The sequence below is a fragment of the Phoca vitulina genome, unplaced genomic scaffold (assembly GCF_004348235.1).
Source record: "Phoca vitulina isolate PV1807 unplaced genomic scaffold, GSC_HSeal_1.0 scaffold13, whole genome shotgun sequence".
Classification (NCBI taxonomy): domain Eukaryota; kingdom Metazoa; phylum Chordata; class Mammalia; order Carnivora; family Phocidae; genus Phoca; species Phoca vitulina.
The window spans coordinates 8,152,614-8,180,165 of NW_022589716.1; the positions used below are offsets into that span (position 1 = coordinate 8,152,614).

General features: G+C 43.3%; 1 protein-coding gene across 4 annotated transcripts in view; it reads left to right on the plus strand.

Annotated features, from left to right (window-relative positions):
• Positions 1-27,224, plus strand: part of RBM6 (RNA binding motif protein 6) — a 106,445-nt gene extending 79,221 nt beyond the window's left edge. For 3 of the 4 annotated variants that reach the window (XM_032411318.1, XM_032411317.1, XM_032411319.1), the window contains 15 exons: positions 4,491-4,565; positions 11,332-11,392; positions 13,387-13,659; positions 14,062-14,222; positions 15,445-15,542; positions 16,229-16,271; positions 16,412-16,493; positions 16,738-16,823; positions 17,351-17,497; positions 18,589-18,684; positions 19,838-20,098; positions 22,263-22,337; positions 23,264-23,361; positions 26,088-26,217; positions 26,978-27,224. In XM_032411318.1, coding sequence (XP_032267209.1) covers positions 4,491-4,565; positions 11,332-11,392; positions 13,387-13,659; positions 14,062-14,222; positions 15,445-15,542; positions 16,229-16,271; positions 16,412-16,493; positions 16,738-16,823; positions 17,351-17,497; positions 18,589-18,684; positions 19,838-20,098; positions 22,263-22,337; positions 23,264-23,361; positions 26,088-26,217; positions 26,978-27,103 — 1,812 coding nt within the window. In that variant the 3' untranslated portion in view covers positions 27,104-27,224. Of the gene's footprint in view, positions 1-3,392; positions 3,560-4,490; positions 4,566-11,331; positions 11,393-13,386; positions 13,660-14,061; positions 14,223-15,444; positions 15,543-16,228; positions 16,272-16,411; positions 16,494-16,737; positions 16,824-17,350; positions 17,498-18,588; positions 18,685-19,837; positions 20,099-22,262; positions 22,338-23,263; positions 23,362-26,087; positions 26,218-26,977 lie in introns of all 4 variants that reach the window. The other variant, XM_032411320.1, reaches the window with a different exon arrangement.
• Positions 27,225-27,552: the final 328 nt, after the last annotated feature.

Consider the following 27,552-nt stretch of genomic DNA (forward strand, 5'->3'; position numbering starts at 1 on the left):
CGTACATCTGTTTTAAACCTGTTATTTGGTTCCTCTTGCTTTACTTTTTCTGCAAGTCCATTTGATTGCTGGGTTGTTGAAACTGCTGGTAGCACCTGCTTACTAGCTGCTCTCTTTGTGTTAGGTACTGTGCCTTAAAGTAATTGTAGTGCTTTAAGAACACAAAGACCACTTGAGCAGGCCAGCTTGGGGGATTGGCAGTGCTATCAGGGAGCAGGGTCTTTATGACAGTCTCTCTAAAAAATCCCTGTGGGGCCATTGCCTGCGAATTTCTTTAGACTTTATGCATCTTTTTATCAGAAGCCACGTCTTTGGTGTGGCAACTATTATGAGTTGGCTGACTCCCTGGATGTGTAAAACAAAGAAAAGCAATATGGCAAAAAGAAAACCTGACTCTTGGTCCTGTATGTGTTGCTAAGTAGCTCTGTAATGTTGGGCAGGCTGTTCCATGTATCCCAGCCATACTTTCCTATGTGGAAGTAGGTTTTATATATGCCCTACTTTTGAGGATTGAGCTAGGTGACATTTGTGAAGAATGCCTTTGTAAACTGTAATTGCCTTGTGAATAAAGATTACTATCTCTGATAAACAGTACCAGTTCTCAGCCACCAGTAACCTGATTCTCCCATCCTGTGTTTGGAAGAAGCACAAATCTACGAGGAGGGATTGCTGATGTTTCAGTGTGAGTTGTATTCACAAGGCTCACATACTTTCTCCCTGCCTTTTGATCCTGTCTGTGTCTCTCCATGCTTCGATGGGATGACCCGTTCTGTCGCACAGCAACCGTGCTCTCAGTACAAAATGTGATTGTGACCGTGCTTGTGTTGGGAGATCGTCAACAAACATGCCGAGCTGCTGGCCAGAAATGTTCTTCCCTTCCCATTTGCTCTTGTACCTCCCCAGTACCTTAAGAAAGGATTCTTGGGGTTTGGTTATGAGCCAGCTGGACCATGTGGTAGAGCCATAATTCTCTGACCCAAGTCCTTTTCACAGGTTGACAGTCACAAAATGAAGTTACGAAGCCTCCAGGAACAGCAGCTGAAAAGGGAAATGGAAATGTGGATGTTGAGTTCAGCTGCCCTCAGACCCAGAGTGTGCTCCTCTCTAGTGTCCCTGAGGTGGAGAATATGGACTTGACTGGCTTTACTGTTCAGGAACGCAGTTATCTCTAGCTTTCTGCAGCTTTACATTAAGACCCCCGGGGATATACTTAGGAACACCTATATGTGACTTTGTCAAGTGAGGGCTTTGGGCTTGGGAGATAAATTTTTGCAGGTTTTGATCTAATTTAAGCCTAATCTAACACTAAGAAAGGAGGTGTCTCTGGTTTTACTTTCAAATGTATGACGCCTCTTTAGGAGCCAGACCTGGTTAATCAGACTTGTGGTCTTCATGGTTCCTTTGCTTTAGTAGCTTAATAATCCAATAATTCAAATGATGACTAAAAATACTAATGTGTGAAGATGGTAGGTAATAGACAAAAGTGGACAACCAAAAAGGATGAAATCATTCATTAATGACTTATTGACTTATTATTTATTAATATTTATTTATCCTACTCATTTATTAATCCAACGCCCCACAGTTTGCTTCCCTAGGAGACACTGGCAGATCTTTACCCTATGAAATCTGAAGAAAGGGCCTGGCCAGGATAGGGAGGGTCATAGTGTATGTCACCCCATGCTTGGTATATCTGGGCAGCCTGTATGTGATAGCAGCTGGGGAATCAAATCATAGATAAACCTGATTGTTCTCATTCAAGTGATTTCTCTGTTTATTCTTATTAAAACAATTGGCTGTTCTTCAACGGTGATGTTAAAAGCATTTCATATTCTTTAGCAGTGGTCTCCTGGCAGCCTTATGTCTAGCCACGTGCAGATTGAAAAGAAAGCCGTCCTAGCTGTAGGGGACTCTGAGGAATTGGAAATCATTGCCTTTGTGACACATGAGGGAAAGGCAATCTTCTCAAATGGGAAGAGGGAAGATATGCTAATGAGTGCTCCTGGCAGGAGTTTGCTACCCTGGACGAAAGTCATCCGTGGTTCCTGGAGCGGTGTATTTGTCACACTAGAAGAAGTATAAAGACTCCTTGCCTTAGAAATTTCTGAGTCTAGTGATACCTCCAAGTGGTGAAATCAAAATTTGCAGATGACTATGTTCGCAGTAGTGCCTTGTGCCTGTGGCACTGTTCACTCTTTACGTGGCAACCCACACGTTTTGTGGCCAGGGTGTACAGATGCGCACTGTGACGGCAGTACCTCCCTCCAGAGCCACTGTGTGCTAAGCACTCCAGTCTTCCAGGGAGAGTTGGATCCATTCAGTCTTTTGTTCCTTCCACAAGCCCTTATTAAGTTCCTTTTCTGTGCCAAGTACTGCACTTGGTACTGATAATAAAAGGCCAGCAAGATTTGGCCTGGACACTAAGATCTGGCCCAGCAATTGACAACTGACACTAAGTGCTAGCATAAAGATACGGGTTCTGACGTGCAGTGACCATTTCCTATGAAAGCTTAGTCTTTTAGTAGATTGAAACGGGTTGTGCAATATTACCTGACAAGTAAATGAGGTGAAGTGAGTGGCTTTTTGACCTGTCTAGTCTCACCTGCTGATGCTAGTCCTTTTTTAGCACTTAGGAGTCAAAATACATTTATTGAGCCCTCACTATATTTCATGCTAAGCTCTTTATATGTATTAATTTACTTAATCTTCATAACCATCTTATGAAACAGGTACTGTTATCCCTACTTTACAAATGAGGAAACTGAAGCACATAGAAATTAATAAGGTCCTTGTTGGAGGTCATGAGGTGGTGGCAAGATTCAAATTTAGGGAACCCGACCCAGAGTCCATGTTCTTAAATGATGTGATATACTGCCTCTAGGTAGAAGGGTACCATCCTGACCAACCTCCTGTATGGTAGAGCTTGGCAGAGTGATAGTCCCCTGACCTCCCTGCCTGCAGAGTTCTTCTCTTTCCTGGTTTGGTTTCTGAGATCAGATTGCTTGTCCTTAAGACAGAGCAGGAGTTGATGACTGCAGTAGGAGGTTTATCTACAGCCCACATGTGAATCTGGCTCTGCCTTTCACCATCTGGGTGACCTTGGCTCTGAGCATGTTTCCTCATCTGTAAAGTGGAGATAATGTTATTTTATGGGGTCATTCAAGGGATTAAATAAGATCACATACTTAATAGTTGCTGGCTCTGAGTAAGCGCTTAATAAATGATAGCAAATTTTTATTATCATCATCTTCTAGCCTTGAGAAGAAGCCACAAAACAATTTCTCAGAGACCAGACTCTAGGACCTAAGTAGGCGGGCAGATTTCCTTTGGTTTTGACAAGACAATAATTTTATTCTATGTATTTCTCTTGACTCTTTTGGTGTGAAAAGCAGAGAGGTAAAGCATTATTTGACAGATGTATGGATTCAAGCAAGAAACTGAGGTCCAATTGCAAAGAAATGCCTTGTAGAACTCAGAGCCCTGTCTGAGGAGACACAGAGGACCCTAGAGGGCGGAGAATGAACACAGCGCAGGGGCTAGTTCCAGAGTCGCATCCTCGGTTAGTTCACTTACCAGTGTGGGTGAGGGTCTCTTGTCAGTAAGCAGAGATTTTTTTTTTTCTCTCTCTGCGCTAACATATCTGCTGGCTAGTGTTTATTAAGCCTTACCTTTTCTTGATGGGAAATAGAATTGGTGACTTTTCCAAAATGCAGAGGCAAAGGAGCTCTGTAACTGCAAGCTTATTGAGCCCCTTTCCCCACCTGTTCCTGTGCCAGACTTCCCCCCAGTGCTTATTTGCCAATGGTTGCTCCTCAGATCTCATGGCTGGCTCGCTCTGTAGGCTCCAAGCCAGAGTGATGCAGCTGCCGTTGCCGCCGCCGCCGCCACCATCAGCCATTCAGGGTCCTACCATAGGACGTGACCTGCCGTGAAGCTTTCACCTTTCTCCGTTCTGCCTATCATCGGGGTTGTACCTTTTTTTCCGGGGGCTTTTGCCATGCAGCCAGTGTTCCAAAGAAAGTTTTCAGGCACCACAGTTAAGAGCCCTACCTGCCTTTCCAAGGAGATTTGAGTTAGCCATGGAAAAGAAGATAATTGAGAGGGCTCCTGTGCCTCTGAGCTGCAGAAGGAAGAGTTGGCTTCTGCTAGTGTGCTCGCTCCGAGTCAGGTGGGGGATTTGCTGGGACTCGTGAACGTGCACTACATACCTCTGGAGAAGTAGACTCGGCCTAACCTGCCCAAGGACAGCGCCCTGACCCACAAGAGCGAAGGCTGAAGACTGATTTTCCCACGTCCTTTCCCTAAGCTTAAGCTTGCTCTGCCACACTGCCCCAAGTCTGTGGCTTAAAACAGCCATTTCCTTTTGTCGATAAATAGGTTCAGTCTTTGTAAAATGTTTCAGCTTGGGGACTGGAAAGGCTCTCTGTGCCTTCCTGTCTCTCTGTTTTTCTGAGGATTGATGTTGATGGCTTCTGTCTTTGTCTTCACAGGGAACTCTAATGATCCATGACAAAGAGGTCACCCTTGAGTATATACCAGGCCCAGATTTTTGGTACTGCAAACGGGTAAGTGCCAAGAATTCCGTTCCTTAGAAGTAAGGATCCAGCCTCACAGCTCCTCTGTGTCTCCAGGAGTGCTCCCTGGTAGTATGCATTGCCAAGGACAAAGCTCTTCTACCTTAGTTCACTTCAGATGAACTGAGGGTCTGGGCAAGGCCAGCCACCATTCATGCTTTCTGGCTGCTGCCTGTGGCCGTAGAGGGTTCTGGGCCTATTGGAGGCACTTTCTCAAGGGACATACACCATGCTTTTCAATTGATTATGAACTGCGTTGACTTAAACCTCTCCCTGGTTACCAACTTCCTGGGGGTGGTTATAGGGGATTAGTATTTGGAGAGGTTGGTTCTGCTAGAGGTATACACTTTTTGGCTATTACAGGGTTTCCAAGGATATAGAACTTTCAGGTACCATGACATTTTACCTCTCTTAAAGTCCAGTAGTCTTCTAGAATGGCATATTTAAAGATTTTAGGCTATACTCTTTTTTTTAATTTAAGATTTTATTTATTTGAAAGAGAGAGCATGGGGGGAGGGGGTTGGCAGAGGGAGAAGCAGACTCCCCACGGAGCAGGGAACCCAATGCAGGGCTCAATACCAGGACCCTGGGATAATGACCCGAGCTGAAGGCAGATGCTTAACTGACTAAGCCATCCAGGCGCCCCTAGACTATACCTTTTTTTTCTTTTTTTTTAAAGATTTTATTTATTTATTTGACAGAGAGACAGCGAGAGAGGGAACACAAGCAGGGGGAGAGGGAGAGGGAGAAGCAGGCTTCCTGCCGAGCAGGGAGTCCGATGCGGGGCTCGATCCCAGGATGCTGGGATCATGACCTGAGCCGAAGGCAGACGCTTAACGACTGAGCGACCCAGGCGCCCCCCTAGACTATACTCTTATTGGAAGTCCAGCTGGCTTGCAAATGAGCATGAAAGTAAGATTTGCCAGTTTTCATTGCTGCTACTTAGTTTCAAAAATAATTATGAAAAATGTATAGTTTCTGAACCATGATTCATTAAAAATTCATTATAAAACTTGATAAAATTCAGCAAAAACTTTAGGTTGATATTTTATTAGCCTCAATGAAATATGATTTGTATAGCTGTGGTTGTCATTAACCAGAGCACTCATATTTCATGGTGTCATTTTAGGAAAACATTTAACTTTTTAAAAAATTGTGATAAAATACATGTAACATTAAATTTATCATTTTAACCATTTTAAAACATACAATTCACTGGCATTAAGTACATGCATAGTGTTGTACAACCATCATCACTATCTAGTTCTAGAACTTCTCATCACTTCAAAAGTAAACCCTGTATCTCTTGAGCAGTCACTCCTCAGTCTCCTTTCCCTCATTTCCTAATAAACCACTAATCTGCCTTCTATCTCTATGGATTTGCCCATTCTAGACATTTCATGTAAGTGGAGTCATAGAACATTTGACCTTTTGTGTCTGCCTTTGTTCACTTAGCATGTTGTCAAGGTTTATCCATGTTGTAGTATGTATCGGTATATCACTCATTTTTATGGCTGAATAATATTATATGGCTATACCACATTTTGTTTATTCATTCATCAGTTTATGGACATTTGGGTTGTTTCCACCTCTTGTCTGTTGTGAATAAGACTGCTGTGACTCTTCATTCACATAAAAGTTTTTGCTTGAACACACATTTTCAGTTCCGTTGGGTATATACCCAGGAATTGTGAGGTCATATGGTACTTTTATGTTTTAACTCTTTGAGGAATCACCAGGCTATTTTCCATAGACAGCAGCTGCACCATTTTACATTCCCACCAGCAACGTATGAGAGTCCCAATTTCTGTACACCCTTGCCAACATTTGTAATTTTAACCCTTTTTTAAAATTTTTTTCATTTTTAAGTAATCTCTGCATCCAACATGGGGCTCAAACTCACAGCCCCAATATCAAGAGTCACGCACTCTACCAACTGAGCCAGCCAGGCACCCCAACCCTTTTTTGATAATAGCCATCCTAAGTGGGTGTAAAATAGTATCTGATGATTTTAATTTGCATTTCCCTAGTGACTAATGATGTTGAGCATCTTTTTATGTGTTTGTTGCCACTTTTATATCTTCTTTGGAGAAATGTTTATCCAAATGCTTTGCCCATTTTTAATTGGGTCATTTGTCTTTTTGTTGTTGTTATAAGAGTTCTTTATACTGGATTCTGGATATAAATCCCTTATCAGATGTGTGATTTGCAGTTATTTTCTCCCATTCTGTGTGTTGTCTTTTACTTCCTTACCATGTTTTTTACACAAAAATTAATTTTGATAAAATCTAATTCAGCTGTTTTTTCTTTTGTTGCTTATCCTTTGGGGTCAGAAATCATTTGCCAAATCCACGGTGATGAAGATTTACGCCTGTGTTTTCTAAGAATTTTATAGTTTGGGCTTTTATATTTAAAGCTTTGATTTATTTTGAGTTAATTTTTGTTCATGCTGTGAGGTAAGGTTGCAGCTTCATTTTTGGCATGTGGGTATCCACTTGTCCCAGCATCATTTGTTGAATTAACTATTCTTTTCCCGTTGAATGGTCTTGCACCCTTGTTGGAAAGCAGTTGACCAGAGGTCTGTAGGTTTATTTCTATAGACTCTCAGTTTTATTCTGTTCTATATTTTTATCCTTATGTTAGTACCATGCTGTTTTGATTATTGTAGCTCTGTAGTAAGTTTTGAAATTGCTAAGTATGTCTTTCAACTTTGTTCTTTTTTAAAGTTCTTTTGGCTATTGAGTGTCTTTTGCAATTCCATATAAATTTGAGGATCAGCTTTTCCATTTCTACAAAAAGACCATTAGGATTTTTATTTTTTTATTTTTTTTTATTTTTTATTTTTTATTTATTTTTTTTTTTTTTAAGATTTTATTTATTTATTCATGAGAGAGAGAGAGAGAGAGAGAGGCAGAGGGAGAAGCAGGCTCCCAAGGAGCAGGGAGCCCGATGCGGGACTCGATCCCAAGACCCTGAGATCATGACCTGAGCCGAAGGCAGACGCTTAACCATCTGAGCCACCCAGGCGCCCCCCATTAGGATTTTTATAACATTTAACATTTTAATAGTGATTGCCTCTACATTTTGAGATTATGGGTAATTTCCCCCCCTCTCTTATACTTTTCCTATCAGCTATAATACCCATATATTGTTTCTTTTATAATCAGGGATGGAGGGAGCTAGCATTAAAGGGACAATTTTGAACTCTATTTTTTTTTTTAAGATTAATTTACTTTCGAGAAAGAGAGAGCACGTGAGCAGGGGGAGGGGCAGAGGGAGAGGGACACCTCTGAGATCGTGACCTGAGCTGAAACCAAGAGTTGAATGCTCAACTGACTGAGCGACCCAGGCGCCCCAAACTCTATTTTCTGTTAACTGGCAGAAAGTAAATGTTGATATCTGATGTCAAAATTACATGGCTATTGCCAAAGCTGTTGCTTGAAAGAACAGAATGGCTTGGTTACATTGTCCCCTAAGATGACAAGCCACTTGTTTAGCTGTCTCAGGGGTTCTTGTAATTTCTGCGCTTTATTGGAAGGATTGAGTACCAGCCCTGCATATGCAACCTTTGGCCTGATGTGGAATCTACCAACTTAAAAAAATACATTTATAGCAGTATTATTTGTAATGTCCCAGAAGTCGAAACAACAAAATATCCATCAACTGCTGAATGGATAGACAGACAACACTCGGTACAGCCCTACAGTGGAATGCTATTTGGCAGTTAAAAGGAATGAAGTGGGGCTCCTGGGTGGCGCAGTCAGTTGAGCCTCCGATTCTTGTTTTGGCTCAGGTCATGATCTCAGTCTCATGAGATCAAGCCCTGCATCGGGCTCCGTGCTCAGTGCAGAGTTTGCTGAGATTCTCTCTTCCTCTGGCCCTCCTGCTCGTGTGCCCGCGCTCTCTCTCTCTCTCTCAAATAAATAAATCTTAAAAATAAATAAATAAAAGGAATGAAATGCTGCAATGCGCTAACATGGATAAACTTTGAAAACACTATGCCAGACATAAAATAATAAAATACCTTATATCGCACTATTGCATGGGACTGGTGGTAAGAATGGGAAATGACTCCACTAGGTTTCTTTTTGGGCCAGTGAAAATGTTCTAGGGGCGCCTGGGTGCTCAGTCAGTTGAGCATCTGCCTTCAGCTCAGATCATGATCCCAAGGTCCTGGGATTGAGCCCTGCATCGGGCTCCCTGCTCAGCGAGGAGCCTGCTTCTCCCTCTCCCTCTGCCTGCTGCTCTGTCTGCTTGTGCTCTCTCTCTCTCTCTGTCTGTCAAATAAATAAATAAAATCTTTAAAAAAAAAAAAAGGTCTGGGGGTGCCTGGGTGGCTCAGATGGTTAAGCGTCTGCCTTCGGCTCAGGTCATGATCCCAGGATCCTGGGATTGAGCCCCGCATCAGGTTCCCTGCTCAGCGGGAAGCCTGCTTCTCCCTCTCCCTCTCCCACTCTCCCTGCTTGTGTTCCCTCTCTTGCTGTGTCTCTCTCTGTCAAATAAATAAAATCTTTAAAAAAAAAAAAAAAGTTCTGAAGTGAGATTGTGGTGATGGTTGCACTCTACGTATACTGGAAGTCATTGGGGGTGCCTGGGTGGCTTAGTTGGGTAAGCATCCAACTCTTGGTTTCAGCTCAGGTCATGATCTCGGGGATCATGAGATCGAGCCCCACATCAGGCTTCGCTTTCAGCATAGGAGTCTGCTTGAGTTTCTTTCCCTCTCCCTCTGCCCCTCTGCCCCTCCCCCCTCAAATACATAAATAAATCTTAAAAAAAAAAAAAAAAAGGGACACCTGCGTGGCTCAGTCGGTTAAGCGGCTGCCTTCGGCTCAGGTCATAATCTCAGGGTCCTGGGATCGAGTTCCGCATTGGGCTCCTTGCTCATCGGGGAGCCTGCTTCTCCTTCTGCCTGCTGTACCCCCTGCTTGTGCTCTCTCTCTCTCTGACAAATAAATAAATAAAATCTTTAAAAAAAAAAAAAGGAATCATTGGACATTTGAAACAGGTGAACATTATGGTACTTAAACCAAGGTTAGGATCCTGACTCCAGTGGCACTTACAACTCTTCTGTAATAACAAGCAGCCTCCAAATCCCAGTGACTTAAATGCACAGACATATTCTTCATTTAAGTTACATGTTTGTTCTGCTCCATGACCCCTCAATTTGGGACCCGGCTGGAAGGAGCAGTCCCAATGTGGCACTGCTGTCCCCCTGGCTAAGGGAGAGAATGAGAGGCTCATTTTCCCAACCAATGGCTCTCAGAGCTTCTGCCAGGCCCGTGCAGGTCATGTTCACTCACACTCTGTTGGCCAAAGCCAGACACATGGCCAAAGCTGCCAACGGAGAGGGCAGTGCACTCACCTGCAGGGAGACACCACCGTTGCTTGACCGAGGGCAGGGCTGTGTGTATGATCCGTCCGTGCACCGAGAGGGGAACAAGGAAAAAATCGACTGTAATGACTTTACTCGAGTTTGTCTGAATCACTTAAGTGATAGTTTGTGGAACAGGCCGGGTACGTGGTGTGTGCTGTTTACTCATTAGCTTCTGCTGTGGTGGTTATTCTCCTCCATCTGGCATGCCCTCCTTGCTCACCCTACAAGGCCCTACTCAAATAGCAGCCTTTTCTTCACAGTTCCTGTTCTTTGGTTTCCAGCCAGTCAGCTCTCTGTCCTCATACTGCTTGGAAACTCATTGGCAAAAGTTCAGCGTCTTTGGGATTGGCAATGTGCTTACCTTTTTATTCATAGGTTCAGACAAGAACTACATTCACGTTGCAAAGTGTCTCTTCCCTTGTTTGGGCGAATGAATGTTCCTTTTCCTTTTAACATCCTCAGAAGAGCTGCCAGAGGCACTACTTATGTATCTTCCTCTTCTTTCCTTGTCCCTTTTTTATTTATTATCAGTTTTTTAATATTTTATTTATTTGACAGAGAGCACAAGCAGGGGGAGTGGCAGGCAGAGGGAGAGGGAGAAGCAGGCTCCCCACCGAGCAAGGAGCCCAACTCAGGGCTTGATTCCAGGACCCTGGGATCATGACCTGAGCCAAAGGCAGATGTTTAACCAATTGAACCACCCATGTGCCCCTCCTTGCCCCTTTTTTAAATCAGGGGAGTTGATCATCAAGAATTGTCGGTTCCAGCCCAGCCTGAATGGGGCTCTCATAAGCAGTTTAGGACCAAATGTTGGATGCAGACTATGAGGAGCAATGGCTTTGGGGCAGTAGTATCGTATAAACCATTTAACAGTCCAGTTTTCCTAGTTAAGTTTATTTCCTGTAGAAATCTTGTCTCTCGGGGAGCCTGGGTGGCTCAGTTGTTACGCGTCTGCCTTCGGCTCAGGTCGTGACCCCGGGGTCCCGGGATCAAGCCCTGCATCGGGCTCCCTGCTCAGTGGGAAGCCTGCTTCTCCCTCTGCCACTCCCCCTGCTTGTGTTCCCTCTCTCGCTGTGTCTCTCTCTGTCAAATAAATAAATAAGATTTTAAAAAAGAAAGAAAGAAATCCTTGTCCCTGACAGAGGCATTTGGGGCTGCTCGGGGGTCCACGTGCCCTGTTAGAAGGCAGCTCTCAAACAGCAGCTCCTCACATTCTGTCTGTCAGCTCTGATGAGTGGGGGAGACATCAGATTTGTTAGGCTTTACGGTGATCTGGGATATGGCTCATTTCTTTCATGTTTGGCAGGTGCTATTGTGTTGGATATACATAAGGTTTTTTTAAATGTTTTTGGTCAAATTGAAGTCTTTCCCTTTCCCATGCAGTGTAAGGCCAGCGTAGCTGGACACCGATCTTCATGTTCACTCTGCAAGTGCCCAAGGGAAGGTGAGTGTTGGTAGAGGTGGTGGTGGTAGTTTTTATTTTATGTACTGATCAAAACAAATTTCATGCTCTCTTTGGCTTTTAAGAGTGGTCATACCTAAAGACAAGTTGATCTGTAAAGCTCTTAAAAGTGCAATGTGATCTCTAACTTCATGTGACCTGTTAGGGAATGATATTGGATCTCAGTTCCACCAGGGGAAGGAGATGGGTTGCCAAATCCTCACATTGAGGGAACCAAGTGGGCAGCTGACCAGAGGTCAGTAGTAGTGTTATTTAGAATACATTTAAGGATGTTAGGTTGAGAAAGATTCTCCGTGGCATTCGTCCATGTGACCCTTATCCCCCACTGCTTTGGTGTTACTGAGAATCATCTGTTATTGGGATTGTTTTCTTATTTACGCTTTATATAAACATTTCAGGATCTTCAACAGAAAAATATTTGTAAAATAACAGTAAAAAATGAACAAGAGAAAATAATCAGGATTGAGGGTATATGTTGTTTTTATAAAGGAATAAACCTACCAGCTTCTCAGTCACTTAACTTTAAGTAAATTTCTCCAGAGAACCTTTAGGTAGGCAACCTTGAAGAGTCTGTCAAAGGCATCTGTAGCAATGACTGTTTTTGTTTGTTTTTCTTTTTTAAAGATTATTTATTTATTGCAGAGAGTGAGCGAGTGCACAAGCAGGGGGAGCAGCAGAGAGAGAGGGAGAAGCAGGCTCCCTGCTGAGCAGGGAGCCCGATCCCAGGACCCTGGGATCGTGGCCTGAGCCAAAGGCAGATGCTCAACCAATTGAGCCACCCAGGTGCCCCAGCAATGACTATTATATGCCTGTTTCTGATATTACCCCTTCAGGAGAGCTAGGGCATGACCATAAAATACAGTTCAGTTTAGGGATCCAGGTAGCCTTCTGAAGGACCTCTTTGTTCCAAGTTTAGGACTTAGTATGTCTACAAAGAGTTTCGTAGCTGGGGTTTTGGCCTATAGTGGAGATTCTACTCTCCAGTGAGGACTGTGAAGCAGGTGTTCTGAAAATCTTTAAGGAAGGCTCTAGATGCTGTAGAGACCAAACCAACCTGTGAGAAGGTGAGTAAGTAACAGATTTTTAGCTTGTATTACAATTCAGATTACGCAAAATTGTGGGTTTTTTCCCTGAAGAAAGGCTTGCTTTCTCAGTATATTCTAACAAATGAATGGCTGGTTTATAAAAATCCTTGGGTACCATAACACTAAGAGGGCTAAGACAGCTTTAACCTGAAAACATGTAAAACAGGTGTTCACTAGTTGCCTATCACTGCTGTTAAGTTATCTCTACATTGGTCCTATAGAATGTATTTTTTTGAACTACATGGCTTCCTGTGAACCCTCCCAAGAATTGAATTCGTTGCAAAAATATGTTCCTAATTAATTGGACAAATTGTCCTGCTATAGAAAGAGATTGAGAATGAATCATTTATATTTTGAAGGACATTTGCTCATTACAATTATTTGCAGGTGAATGAGCTATATGCAGGTAGGTCTGTTAGCTTCCCCAGAGAAGAGGGGACCTGTGGTCTTACAGAATTGGAGACAGCTGTCTTAGTACCATAACACTGGAAGAAGCAAGACTCCTAGACACATACGTTTGGGATATATGTTTCTACCAAACTTCTGGCAAGGGTCATAGCTGTGGTAATTTTGTTCCCAAATCTGTTCTTATCATTGGTTTTAATAGTCAGGCCCAGCATCTCATGAAGTATTTCTTATATTTAAATGTTTGGGAAGTGATAGAAAACTCGTAAGATGAAATTTTTTAAGTACTTGAAGGGTTTCTTTGAACTATTTCATGTGCTCATTGGCCTGGCTTAATATCTGTTAGAGGACTTTTTTGTAGGTATTTCTGAGACTATTAAAACCATTCCAGTATGAGTATTTGTTAGCAGGTAAGGAGGAATCACAGCAGTAGTGTTTTTTGGATGAAACCTGCTGGAGATTCTCTTTCTGTTTCTGTTCCTGTAGTGACAGAGGCCAAGCAAGAATTAATAACCTATCCTCAGCCTCAGAAAACATCCATACCAGCACCATCAGAAAAACAACCCAACCAGTCCCCAAGGTCAGCTGATAAGGAACCTGAACCCAAGAAGCGGGAAGAAGGACAAGAACCACGCTTGGGACATCAAAAGAGAGAAGGAGAAAGGTATCTGCCTCCTCGAAGGGAAGGGCTCACCTTCCGAAGAGACCGAGAAAAGGAGCCATGGTCTGGGGAGACACGCCAGGATGGGGAGAGCAAAAGTAAGTGATTTGTCAGGGCACAAACCAGACTGTGACCACTGCAGTTCGAGTATAGATGGCCTGTTTTGTGGCTAGGGACCAGGTGTTTCTCACACCGTAGTAAAACTGCTCAACATGATTGTTAGAGGCTATTGCTTTCTGCAGGCCTTGCTGTACCATTTGGAGGAACCTACATCCTCCAAATAGCAAGTTGCTATTCAAATGCAGCAAGGCATCATTTTAGATTTCTGAGTATTGGTGAAGAAATGTTTGAAGTATATGACCCAACATTGTTTTATACAATCAGCCTTGCTGGAGCAGAATAGCATCTGCAGTAAAAAAAAGACAATCAGGCTCTGAGGGCTTTGGAAATTAACCTTTCTCTCTTTCCTTGCTCCTCCCATTTCTATGTGGTTTGTTCAGCAATTATGCTAAAGCGCATCTATCGTTCCACTCCACCTGAGGTCATAGTGGAAGTGCTGGAACCCTACGTCCGCCTTACTACTGCCAATGTCCGTATCATCAAGAACAGAACTGGCCCCATGGGCCACACTTACGGCTTTATTGACCTCGACTCCCATGCGGTAAGTTTCCTCTGCCTTGGAATGGCCAAGGGACAGCTGGCTATAGAAACCTGAAGAAGGTTTGAAGGACTTCCTTATCATTGGAATTCTCATGTGCTACCTGGTATCAAAACCCTCTTGTTCTTTCCTTTGGGTTTAATGCTCATTCAGAGGAAGGGACTGCCTTTGAAAGTTAGAATTCTGAGCATTTTTCTAGATTTGGTTTTGTCTTTTGGCATTTACAATGTCCAATTAAAATAACATGAGAACTTAGGGGCGCCTGGGTGGCTCAGATGGTTAAGCGTCTGCCTTCGGCTCAGGTCATGATCCCGGGGTCCTGGGATGGAGTCCCGCATCGGGCTCCCTGCTAGGCGGGGAGCCTGCTTCTCCCTCTGCCTCTGCCTCTCCCTCTCTCTCTCTCTGACTCTCATGAATAAATAAATTTAAAAAAAAATTTTTTTTTTTTTAAATAAATAAATAAATAAATAAAATAACATGAGAACTTAGTTACTTGTGAAGAATCTGTGTACCGAACCTTGCAAGATTTAGCAAATTTTCTAGTTTCTTAAATTTGTTTTGCTCAGCCATAGATGGTTTTATATTTGATGGTAACAGGACATTTCCTCTTTTTCCTTAAAATGTTGTTTAAGAGATTCTTGTGGCTTGAATTTTTAGTTGTGGGGCCCTTTTCTATGGAGGTAACAGGAAAGTAATAATGAAAATCATTGGTATTTTTCTTTTTTAAGATTTTATTTATTTGAGAGAGAAAGAGCACGAGCTGGGAGAGGGGCAGAGGGAGAGGGAGAAGCAGACTCCCCACTGAGCAGGGAGCCTGATGCTGGGCTTGATCCCAGGACCCTGGGATCATAATCTGAGCTGAAGGCAGATGCTTAACCAACTGAGCCACCCAGGCACCCCTTGTTGGTATTTTTTAGATTTCATGCTCAGAAGTCACAAGGGACTTTGTAAACTGGATCTGATGCAATGAGAGTTGCAGCCTAAAAGAAGAGAATTTGGATTTCTGATATTAATACCAGAAACTGATGTTTACTATGATCACTATTCTGATGAACCCTTCATCAAGAGTTGCCTGTTTTTGCCAGGGTGCTCTTACTATTATAATTACAACCAGAACATAATGTTCAGTAAATTTTTCTTTTGAGAAGAAAATCCACGTTCAGTTCTCTTTCAAAGGACATGGCCTTTTCTCTCTTTGTGCTGCAATGTGTCTTTGGTTTCCCAGGAAGCTCTTCGTGTAGTGAAGATCTTGCAGAACCTTGATCCACCATTTAGTATTGATGGGAAGATGGTAGCTGTAAACTTGGCCACTGGAAAACGAAGGTAAGGCAGAAGAGTGGGGCTCCTTTGTGATTCCCCTACTCAAGTTTTTGGGAGGCAACTCTGAAAGGTAGAGATGGTAAGACATGGTACCTTCCGATGTGGATTTCTTCAGGTAGTGTGCATGTTTTCTTTTTATGAAGCTTGCCTTATTCTGACTTTAGTTGTCTTTTTTTGTTGTTTTTGTTTGGTTTTTCCTTAAATAGCAGCACTAGGTACTTAAGTGCCTTCCCTCTTCACTGCCTGGTATCTTTGGGTTCCAAATGATGATACCGTCTTGGATGTGCAGAAATCTCGATACATCCTTGCGCCTCAGAATCCTAAGAAAATGCTGTCCTGACTCCCCATTCCTCTGACCCTGGTCATGCCTCCATGGTACTGGGAAGTCTAATTCCTCTTTACTCCTATACTTACCTTGACCCAGGAGTGGTAACTGGGAAATGGCTGCATCAGAGAGGCAGGCTTGCAAGAATGGGGCAGATCTTGCTCTAGCACCCTCAACTCGTTTGCTGTTTTGCTTCAGCATTAGCTTTGTAGAAATCTCTGTACTGCCAGCCCTGCTTGCTCTGGGTTGGTTTCTTTCCCTCCAAAATGGGGGAAAGTTAGTTTCTTGGCAAATCTGTAGGGTTAGGCAATCCTCAAGTGGCTTTTTGTAGCAGACTCAAGATGTGTTGTATTATTTGTTGCAGAAATGATTCTGGGGACCATTCTGACCACATGCACTACTATCAGGTAGGCTTCAGCAGTTGGGGAGTGCTCTGTCAAAATCCTCAAGTGACTGAAAGAGTGATCTTGAATTTTCTTCAGTGGGTGACTGTTAAGGTTAAGAGCTATCAGAAGTTCCATAATTTTAACTAGCCTTTCTGTGATAGGGTAAAAAGTATTTCCGAGATAGGAGAGGAGGAGGCAGAAATTCAGACTGGGCTTCAGATACAAATCGACAAGGACAACAGTGTAAGTCACTTGTTTTATTTCTATTGCTCTTTGTGGCTTGACTACTCATTAATTGAAATCTTTGTGGTCACAAAGTTAGCAAGAGATACTGTTGACTGGGGATGCACATTCAGAGAGAGCACCATCTACAGGTTCTGCACCTGTTTGGGTTGGCCAGCCCCATTCCTGGGTTGTTCTCAGTGAGTCCCCAGCCAGGGCTTCACTGGACAGGGACTAACATTGGCTCTGGTTTTATTCCCACTAGCATCATCTGACTGCTACATATATGATTCTGCTACTGGCTACTATTATGACCCTTTGGCAGGAACTTATTATGACCCCAACACCCAGGTGAGTTTTTGGTTTGTTTACTTTATCAATGATTCTTTTGAGAAAAGTACCTATAATTTATTACTTTGAAGATTTTATTCCCTGGATTTTTTGGTTGCTCATTACATGAAAAGTAGAAAAGTTTAAAACTTATGGAAGTTTAAATATTTCTCCATTCCTGGCAGCTGCTGTTATACTGTCTGTATCTCATGTCTAGTCTGGTGTTTTTTAAAGTCCACATCTTATATTGAGTTGTATTTATTGAGTTGTGTTCATTCAGGATTTAAAGATGGTGACCTTTGTGTTAACTGTTACCTATATGGCATTATAGGTAAGAATAGTGCTGCTCTTGGAAAAATGGACAGTGAGTGGTCTGGATGTGTCCTGGCCCCTGGAGTGGGTTTCAAGATTGTTTGATGTGGTCTCTTCTTAGGCTTGTGAGGGAGAGAGCTGTTCTTTCTCCCAGAAGGGAACTTGTTCCTTAGACCTAGAATTAACTGGGAAAGTGAGATATTCTGTAGACTTAACAGTTTGTAACTGTATTGCAGCAAGAAGTCTATGTGCCCCAGGACCCTGGGTCACCTGAAGAAGAAGAGATCAAGGAAAAGAAGTCCACCAGTCAAGGAAAGTCAAGTAGCAAGAAGGAAGCATCTAAAAGAGATGGCAAGGAGAAAAAAGACCGAGGAGTAACAAGGGTAAGAGAACTTGTAAATCTGCTCTTTACCAGACAATTACAGATTCAAATAAAAGAGTCATAGAGGAGATCTAGGGTTGAGGTGTCAAGTTACCAAAAAGCAGGCAATCCCCTTGCCTCTTACAGCTGGTGGTAACTCTTTCACAAATGCAAAAACTGTGGATGGTAGAACAAAGTGACTCAGCTCAAACCCTAACACCTGGGCTCCGCACAGTTTCACTTTCCTACGCCCCCTCTTCAGTGCTTGACTCTGTATACATGTTTCTGTAGGTGTAATTGTAGCAGAGGTTACCATTCTGTATTCTCTGCTCTGTTTATATTTGATCTTAAGTAGTTTTTCCATGGTTTTATAATACTCTCTATTATTTTAATGCCTGTATGGTAAAAACTCACAGTAAAACTGTACCCTTATTTTCATCAATCCTGCATTATTGGTCTTTTCTTTCTAGTCTTATTCTGTTGTAGTGTGCATCATTCAGCATTTTATTTCTCCTTCTAAATTACTTCCTTAGGATGAACTTTCAAAATGGAAGATGTTGAATATTTTGGTATCTCCTGACATAAAGCCAAATTATTTTCCAAAGAATTACATTGATTTGCCCTGGCACCAATTATGCATTAGTGAAAATGGATGAATTTGCTTGTGGCTCAATTTATAACTTGTCTGTTTCCCCTTCTAATACTGCTAGTTGTTTATCTAGAGATTCAGAGAGAGAGAAAATATGTGTGTGTTTCTGAGAACTTAGACTTTAGAGTTCTGCTGGCTTAATATTTGGATTCAGCTTTTGCCACTTTTCTTTCCAACCATATTCCCAGTCATTTGTAAAATGAGGGTATTAATGCCTATCTGGGAGGGTTGTAGTAAAGGCTGAGGACAGTAATGCATATAAATGTCCTATCTGTTGCCTGACATATAGCGATCACTCAGTATATACTGAATGTTATGTTTTCAAAGGCTTTTTATTTTTGAAATCATTATGGCAGCATTACAGATATTTCACAGATTAGGAGTTTTGGAAAATCTGATTAATTTCAACAGGGTTCTTAACCCAGCTTTTATGAGTATCATGTAAGAATTACGGGTTTAATCAGTTTCAGGAAAATGCCAGTGAGGGGACAGCCCCCCCAGAGGACGTCTTTAAGAAGCCCCTGCCTCCCACTGTGAAGAAGGAAGAAAGTCCTCCACCAGTAAGGCTAAGCCAAGGCCCGGGACTGGGGCTGGGGCTGGGGCTGGTTCTGGTTCTGAATGGGAAGGGAAGTTCAAAGGCTGATGCTTCACTTTGGTGTTGGTCCTTTTGTTCTACCTCCCAAACAAGGACTTTTCTTGAGTATGAGCATGAGATAAATGTTCCTGCCTGCTAATAGGGATATAACTGGAGAATCAAGGCAACTTTCTGTCTTCTTTCTTTGTACCCTGCACCATTCCCATCAGACAAGGGAATGTCTGGGCCTTTTTAAGTTATAATCTTGTTTTTGTTAATCCTTCTCTTCTAAGAGACCCATTTTCCTGGCTCTGATTTTTCCTGCCTTTCGGTGCTGTGTAAGAAGCTCAGATGTGGAGTGCGTGCATGGTTGTTTTTACAGTTTACCTGTCTGGCCACAGTCAACAATGCTAAAATAGGTACCCATTTTTTAGATGCATTAAAGTGATGGTCTCCTGCAATCACAGGTGATTCTGATTAAATGTAATATGTAGCAGTAGTGATCATGCTTTATTTTTTATTTCGATTGATCACAAGCCAATGACCATGCATCATTATTTCACGGTTCCTATGAACTATTGATAAATACTCTGCCTGTGTCACATTACTAGTTTAGTTCATTGTAGCCTCAGTCCTAACCATGCCTTTGCCTTTGCCTCACTCAGGAGCTGAATGTCTACCTGAGAGCTTATTCTTCGTTTGCTTTTAATCCACCTCCTAAATCCCTTTTGCTGTAGGGCTTACTGTAGCCTTAATAAAGTTTATCTTTCCTTTTTCTCCATGGGTTACAGTAACTTGAGGGGTTGCTGCTATCTCTTCCTCTTTGTAACTTGTAACTTTTTAACTCTCCCTACCTCTTTGTCAGTTCCCCTTTCCCTTTTTTATCTTCACTGTTCTGTTGCTAGAGTCACGTCTAAGGGAATCTTTCTGGTTTATCTCAACAATCCAGGAGAAAAGTCAAGCTTGAACCATGTTGCTTCTTTGTGGGAAATGAGCAGTGTGGTCAGCGGGCCTATTTTGAGCCCAGTTCATTTTTCAAACTGAAAGAGAAGAAATGAGATGCCATACTGGAATATCCAGAAAACAGGCCCCACAATATAGGTTGAGGTTAGTGTTAATCTTTGGCCTTCTCCTTCCAGCCTAAGGTGGTAAACCCACTCATTGGCCTCCTGGGTGAATATGGAGGAGACAGTGACTATGAGGAAGAAGAAGAGGAGGAACAGGCCCCTCCTCCACAGCCCCGAACAGCGCAGCCCTCACAGAGGGAGGAGCTGACCAAGAAGGAGAACGAAGAAGATAAACTCACTGACTGGAATAAACTGGCTTGTCTGCTCTGCAGAAGGCAGTTTCCCAACAAAGAAGTTCTGATCAAACACCAGCAGCTCTCAGACCTGCACAAGGTATGGGGAAGGGGCCCTGACCTTTCAAACTCTGGACTCTTACCATCGTGCATTACAGTCCGATTTCAAAGTGAATTGTTCCTCCACCTTTTGTCATGAGTCGCTTTGCATTAAGGCTGTGCCCACCTTCAAAAACCTTGGAATGTAGACCCAAGGCAGGCAGCATGGCTGGGGTCTGGGGCACCAGACACGGTGGCCATGCTAAAGACAGGAGAGGAGGGCGTCACCAAGTAGGAAACTTATTTGCTGAGTTTCTCATCAGAGCTCTTCCATTAACCTAACAAGTGGACCTCAGATAAGCCTCTTCTCTTCTGTGATATTTGGTGGCTTCCTCTGGTTCTGTCTAGTTCTGATACTGTGCAGTTTTCCCAAAGGTGGGTCACATTCTGCCATCCCTTCCTGTGGTGAGTCGCCGCTATAAGCCGCGGCACAACATCTATTGTTGGAGTGTTAAACTGACACACGCTGGTCCTCCCCTGCAGTCTTCCCGTTCACATGTACTGACCAAAGAGTGGAATACTGGACGAATAAAACCCCTAGATAGACTCATGTTCCCAGTATAGGGTGATTTATTTCACACTCCTTCTCTAGCAGATGTTGCTAGAGCCGGTGAGGAGATGGGATTTAGACTTTCCTTCAATATAAAATCTAAAGTCTTAATGTAGCTAAAAGCTGAGAAGCTCTGCTTTTGGTAATAGGCACACCTCTTCTCGCCCCTGCCTCTGTGGAGGCTCTGCAAAGTTTTTAGGGGTCTGAGAAGTTCCTGACAATCCCTGCAACAGATTACCTCCCAAGTCCCTTTGACCTGGAATTCTGAGTCATGAGGCTGACACATTGAAATATCAGCTCTTTGGGGGGCGCCTGGTTGGCCCAGTTGGTAGAGCATGTGACTCTTGATCTTGGGGTTGTGAGTTCAAGCTCCACATTGGGTATAGAGCTTAATTTAAAAAATAAATAAATAAATAAAACAAAAGGATATATAAAATTAAAAAAATAATAATAGAGGGGCGCCTGGGTGGCTCAGTTGTTAAGCGTCTGCCTTCAGTTCAGGTCATGATCCCAGCATCCTGGGATCGAGCCCTGCGTTGGGCTCCCTGCTCCACGGGAAGCCTGCTTCTTCCTCTCCCACTCCCTCTGCTTATGTTCCCTCTCTCGCTGTCTCTCTCTCTCTCAAATAAATAAATAAAATCTTTAAAAATAATAATAGTAGATTTCAGCTGTCTGATGAAAATGCTAATAAATGGCTAATATCAGGAAAGAGGAGCCAGAAATCTGGTGAATCCACAAATTGAACTGACCCTGGGACAGTGGAAAGTGGACTATGGTACTTTTTCCTTTCCTTGTAGTGATCCAGTGCAAAGAATCCCCTGTCCATACAAGAGCTGTTCTGGACCCCTTAAGTTTCTTAATATATGCTTGAGGGTATTGTGTAGGAGAGCCATGCTTGAGAAGTGTGGGACCCTTAAGGAATACAGGACTCTCAGAGCAGTCTTTTTGTTCTTTAAGGACCTTGGGTTCTCCTTTTCATGTTTTTCTGGGGGCTTGAAAGAGTGAATAGTGTCTGAGAATGGTGGATGGTAGTGGTAGTGGTAGGAAGAGCATGTGGGCATTAAGTTTTCTTCACTGGTGTGCTCAGATTCCCCTCTCTCATAATTTTTACTTTAGATAAAGACCTATAAACCAGTTTTGTGTTTTCTACATTTTTAAAAAAGTTTTATTTATCTGAGAGAGTGGGGTGTGGGGGCAGGAGGGGGGAAAGGGAGAGAATTTCAAGCAGACTCCCTGCTGAGCACAGAGCCCGACTCGGGGCTTGATCTCACGACCCTGAGATGACCTGAGCTGAAATCAAGAGTCAGACACTTAACTGACTGAGCCACCCAGGTGCCCCTGTTTTCTACATTCGGGAAGTAGAATGAAGGGCTCTCTTGTGCCACACCATGTAACTAATCTGCGTGACAAGCCAGCATAACAACTTGGGTTCCCATTGGTGAGCCTAAAGCCAGTCTAGTTAGGAACTGTTGATTGTAGGATACAGTGATCACTCAGGAGAGGTGGTCAGTGAAAGAAGCCACAGCCCTAAAACAGCTGTTGGGAAAGGCCTAGAGGCATTTTCTAAGACCACTTTTTCTAGACCTGTTACTCATAGAACTTTCTCTCTTCTCAGCAAAACCTGGAAATCCATCGGAAGATAAAACAGTCTGAGCAGGAGCTAGCCTATCTGGAAAGGAGAGAACAGGAGGTAAGTTTTGATGAACCTGTTAACTCCCTTGACCCCAACCCTTTTTACTTTCTGGTGTGGAATTTGTAGGCTGTGCTGAAGACAGAGAATGAAGAGGCCCTAAAAGATGGTGTATACATTTATCAAAACTCATCAAACTACATTATAATGGGTACACTTCATTATTTATAAATTATACCTTAATAAAATTGATATATATATATTTTTTTTTAAGATTTTATTTATTTATTTGACATAGAGAGAGAGCACAAGCAGGGGGAGTGGCAGGCAGAGGCAGAGGGAGAAGCAGGCTCCCCGCAGAGCAGGGGGAGCCTGATGTGGGACTCGATCTCAGGACCCTGGGATCATGACCTGAGCCAAAGGCAGTCGCTTAACCAACTGAGCCACCCAGGCGCCCTGATACATATATTTTAAAGGTGGTGCTAGTTCAAGGTCTCCAAACAGGTCAAATAAATAGCATTTTTCTTTCCTGCCCAGCTTTTAAAATCAATGAAGGAGTGTCGGATAGGGCTGCTGAAATACCATCTTTTACTGTCAGAGGCTGAGTTAGTAGAAGTAGTTTAGTGTTGGACTTGCTACCTAGATTACATAATTAGGCAGACTCACTTACATAGCCACAAGCTTCACTGCCCGGGCCAGGTCATATGTGATGGGTAGGAATCTTCCCATGGAGGTCTACTGGAGAGCACCTCCTCCTCAGAAGAGGTAAACACAGCTGTGAGACAAGCCCACCAGCTCATTCTTCTCAAATTTACCAGAGAAGCCACTGCTTTCTCAAGAAGAGTATGTGAAGGAGCAAAAGATTCCAGGCGTTAATAGTTGAACTCCCTTCACTTTAGAAGGAATATAAGGAATAAAGTGAAACTTCCCCACCACTCAACTCCCTTAAGTGGAAATCTCAGATCTGTTATTCTGCTTACCAACAGGGAAGGTTTAAAGAAAGAGGAAGTGATCGCAGGGAAAAGCTCCAATCTTTTGACTCTCCAGAAAGGAAACGAATTAAATACTCCAGGGAAACTGACAGGTAAGCCAGGAACTTTTCATTCAGCCTAGGCCTCAAGGCCGAATGGTAAAACCATCTTCTCCAGCTGTGATGCTTTTTTCTCTCTCAGGGATAACTGAAGTCAGCAGGAGCAGGTTCTTTCTGAACTCCTTGAACATGAGGTTCACTCCAACCTCTGACCACCCAGCTTTACTCGGAATATGTGTGTTTGCATGGAAGTTTGGATGGCTATTTAGCTGCTCAAAGCCAGGGCTGGAGTGGCCATGGTTGGGAACTCTTTCTCTCCTCATCAGTAATGCTGTACCTCCTATGGACCTGATAAGAATGTCACTCTCTCAGGCTTTTTCTCTAGGGAACCTCCATCCTCACACATAGGTGCTGAATGAGTGGTTGGTTGCTGATAGACCTATATGATCTCTAGATTCCTGTGCTTATTTCCAGTCGGGTAGTTGAGAGTCGTGAGCCCAGCAGAGTTAGATAGAATTTGTTGATAACCCATCGTGTCTAGGTACTGCACTAAGTGCAAGGAATACTCAGGTGGACAAGACATATATTGTCCTTGACTATCTGAACACAGAATAAGGAAGGTTTAGGTGATGCTGTGTCTCATAAGGCAGGCAGAATTCCAGTGGAGAATGGGAGGGCATTTCATTTGGAGGAAATGGCATACGCTGTGGATGAGAGAGATGGAAGTCATATGATGCATTTGAGAAATTGTAAGTAGCTTGATGGAGGCCAGCTCAGGAAGTTCATACTCCTTGAACACCATGCTAAGACTTTGTCTTGGGGCAGTGGGACGTTATGAAATGATTCTAAGGAGGGTGTTGATCTGATGAGACTCAAACAGGTCTTTATGTTGGGCTAAGCAAAAGAGCAGCTAGTAGCCAGGGTAACTTATGCCTGTGGGGATGGGGGAGATCATTGATGGAGAAAGGCCCCAAAGGAGGGTTGATGGGGTCTGGGATTGTGGCATTCTGACTTATTTGCTCACTGCCCACAGTAAGAGATTATTTTTTAATCATGGCCCAATAATCATGTGTGTGTAAGTACCTGAAAAAGAAATCTTCATGAAAAATACTTCCCTAGTGTGTGCGATAAACTCTGGTATTTTTATTCTAGCCTTTTCTGTTTGCATTCTTTTTTTTTTTTTTTTTAAGGATGAGTGACTTTTTAAAAAGATTGATTTATTTATTTTGAGAGAGAAAGAGAGTGAGAGTGCGCACACACGTGAGCAGGGGGAGGGGCAGAGGGAGAGAGAGAGAATCTCGAACAGACTCCCTACTGAGCGTGGAGCCTGACATGGGGCTTTATCCCAGGACCCTGAGATCATGACTTGAGCCAAACAAGAGCCAGACACTCAACTGACTGAGCCAGGTGCCCCTGTTTGCATTCTTAAGAAGTGCTAAGGAAGGACCGCTTAATCAATGTAACATCCCACTAGGTCATTCTCTGCAATTTGAAATATACTGGGCTAAGCCAGAGGTGAAGGAGTCATTCAGGAGGAAGAAGGACACCTTAGCCCTGAGTGAGCTGGGCTGGGTGCAGAAAGACACCTTTCTGTATTCTTGGCACCCATCATACCACATTCTACTGGTTCCCTTCCTTCTTAGTCTTCTCCCCTGCTTTTCATGGTTTTCTGGGCAGCTCCAGATATTCTCCAGGACTCTGCCCTCAATGCTGTTTAATTCTTGCTGCTCCACCCTCTTTACCTAGACTCAAGGCCACAACCATCACTAACAAGCTAATGGGTCCCTATGACTCCATTCTAAGGCAGTTTGGTTTTCTGAGCCCAAAATCACTATTTCCACTTACCTCCTGGGAATATCCTTTTGGAGACCTCTTAGGCTCCTCACTCTAAACAATTACTCAGTATTATATTCCATATCATACTCAGGTCCAGTCCTGCTAAACCTGCTGTGTGTTCCTCTTTCAGAGTAGTGACATCACTGCATCATGGCCTGCCTGGTCTGACCCAGTCTTCCTCCTTTATGCCCTGTATCATTACTGGCCACATCCCTAATTAAGCTTTTCCCCCTTTCTAGCTTACCTCCAAATTGGACTCCTTACTCTCAGTCTCTCTTCTTCAACGTCTAGTGTACTCTCTACCCTGGCACCAAAATCATCTTTGTGAACAGAAATCTCCTAAAACTTGCCTTTTTGTGAAGGCATACCTTGCTTAGAGGGAGGTCTGGAGTCCAGGGTTTTTGTTTTTGTTTTTGCCTAAAGGATGAAGCCCAGAGTCATGATTTAGCATGATGTTTCAAGGCTTTTCAGTCTGGCCCAGGAAGCGTTTTGTCAGTTCCTACCATTCCTCTCCTGGACAAATTGTATTCTTTCACTTCTTATTTGTGGCCTCCTTTCTTCTCATGCTTTTTGTCAGTTCAGATGTGCCCTCTTGTTGGAATTCATCATTTTTGGTGAAGCTCCTTCAGAGTTTGTCTTCTCTGATGTATTTCCATAGGAGATGTCCCCTGGTGCCACATCCATGGCTGAGCTCTTCACTGTGTTATAGGCATCTATGGACATATTATCCTTCTCATGTCCTTCCCCGTGAACAGGGTTGGGTCTTGGGCATCTCTGTATCCCCAGGACAAAAGCCTATTGCATAGATAGCAGGTACTCAGAAATATTGCCTAATATACTTAAGAGGAAGCAAATGTGAATCAAGAGGACAGAGGTTTTTATTAGGCTCACAAATAGGTCACTTTGAAAGTGATGGTATGTAAGTACATCTGCTCCTTTCGCAGTGATCGCAAACCTGTTGGTAAAGAAGGAATCGACAGTAGCAACAAAGGAGGCTGTGTCCAGCAGGCCGCTGGCTGGAGGAAGGGGGCGGGCCTCGGGTATGGCCATCCCGGATTGGCTTCAGCAGAGGAGGTGAAATGGTTTCCATCTTTTGGGGGTGGCGTGAACCTGGAATATACTTAACTTTCTCTCACTCTGTGGCTCAGAGCTGTGTCTTTGCCGTTTAGCTGGGCTTTCTCCACTGCCAATGAAGGACACAGGAGCTGAAGGAGCCCATCAGTCTTGATTATTGGATGATAGCTAGGCATTCTGGGCCCTTTGTAATTTTGGTTGCCAGTGGGAAAGGGAGAAAGAAGTGGAAATGGGGCTCATCTTACTCTTCCGTGGAGTAAGAGATGGGGCAGTATGGGAATCAGGCAGTTTGAGACTGACGAATCATTTGGTGACAAGAACCAGGGAACCTGCAATAAAAGGTACAAAAGCATCTCTGAGAGGCATCATCATCAGAGGAGCTAAAATGGCTAACATCTGAGGAGCGTGAGGTTAGTCCTGGTTCTCATGAAGGGCTCTGCCTCACTTATTTCGGGAAGAAAAGAGAGCAAAGGTGGTAAGAGGGAACAAGGCCCATTTTGTGTTGGCTTGGTCCCCCTCTGAAAATGCCAACTAGAGGAGACTGGCTTCTCATATGTCTGGTATTATTAAATCCTGTATCCTGAAGTCATGATGTCACTACCCTCCTTATTCATCTTGGGTTTTGTTTACTAATTAAACATTCTAAAAAATTCCCCGAAATCCTGATTCTTACTGGTCCAGAAATGCTTTGTAATCAAAGGCCAGCCCTGAGGCTTATTAATTGATAGAGCCCACTTCATTGTTTGTCTTTGTGTTACAGACTGAAGGCCGGATGAGGGGGCCCAGTGTGGGGGCTCCGGGAAGAACCAGCAAGAGACAGTCCAACGAGACTTACCGAGATGCTGTGCGAAGAGTCATGTTTGCTCGGTATAAAGAACTAGATTAAAGAATGGAGACAAGTCCCATAGGACACAACCTCCTTCTTGTTTTGTTTGTCCGTCTCTCCTTTTGTTTTGTTACTGTTCTTGCTGCTAGAACTTTTTTAAATAAACTTTTTTTCAATGTGATTTTTTTTTTTTTGGTGGTTATATTTTTCTCCCATAGATGGGTGGGGGTGGGGCTTATGGTAGGAGGGAGAGAGCGCCTTGGTGCAGCCCATTTGAGGTGCACTGAAATGGCAGCAAGTGCTACCATGAGCCCTGAGACACCACCTGTTCTCAGTGTGAGTGGATGTGTTGTGGTGACCTTTGAACTCTAGCTTGTGTGAGTACTGTCAGATTTTTAAAATTATTTTCCTAATCGAATTAATGAAAACCGCATCTCATTATTGCTTGCTTCTATTTCTTTGGTAACTACTGAGACTGAACATATTTCCGTATGTTGGTTAACTGCTGA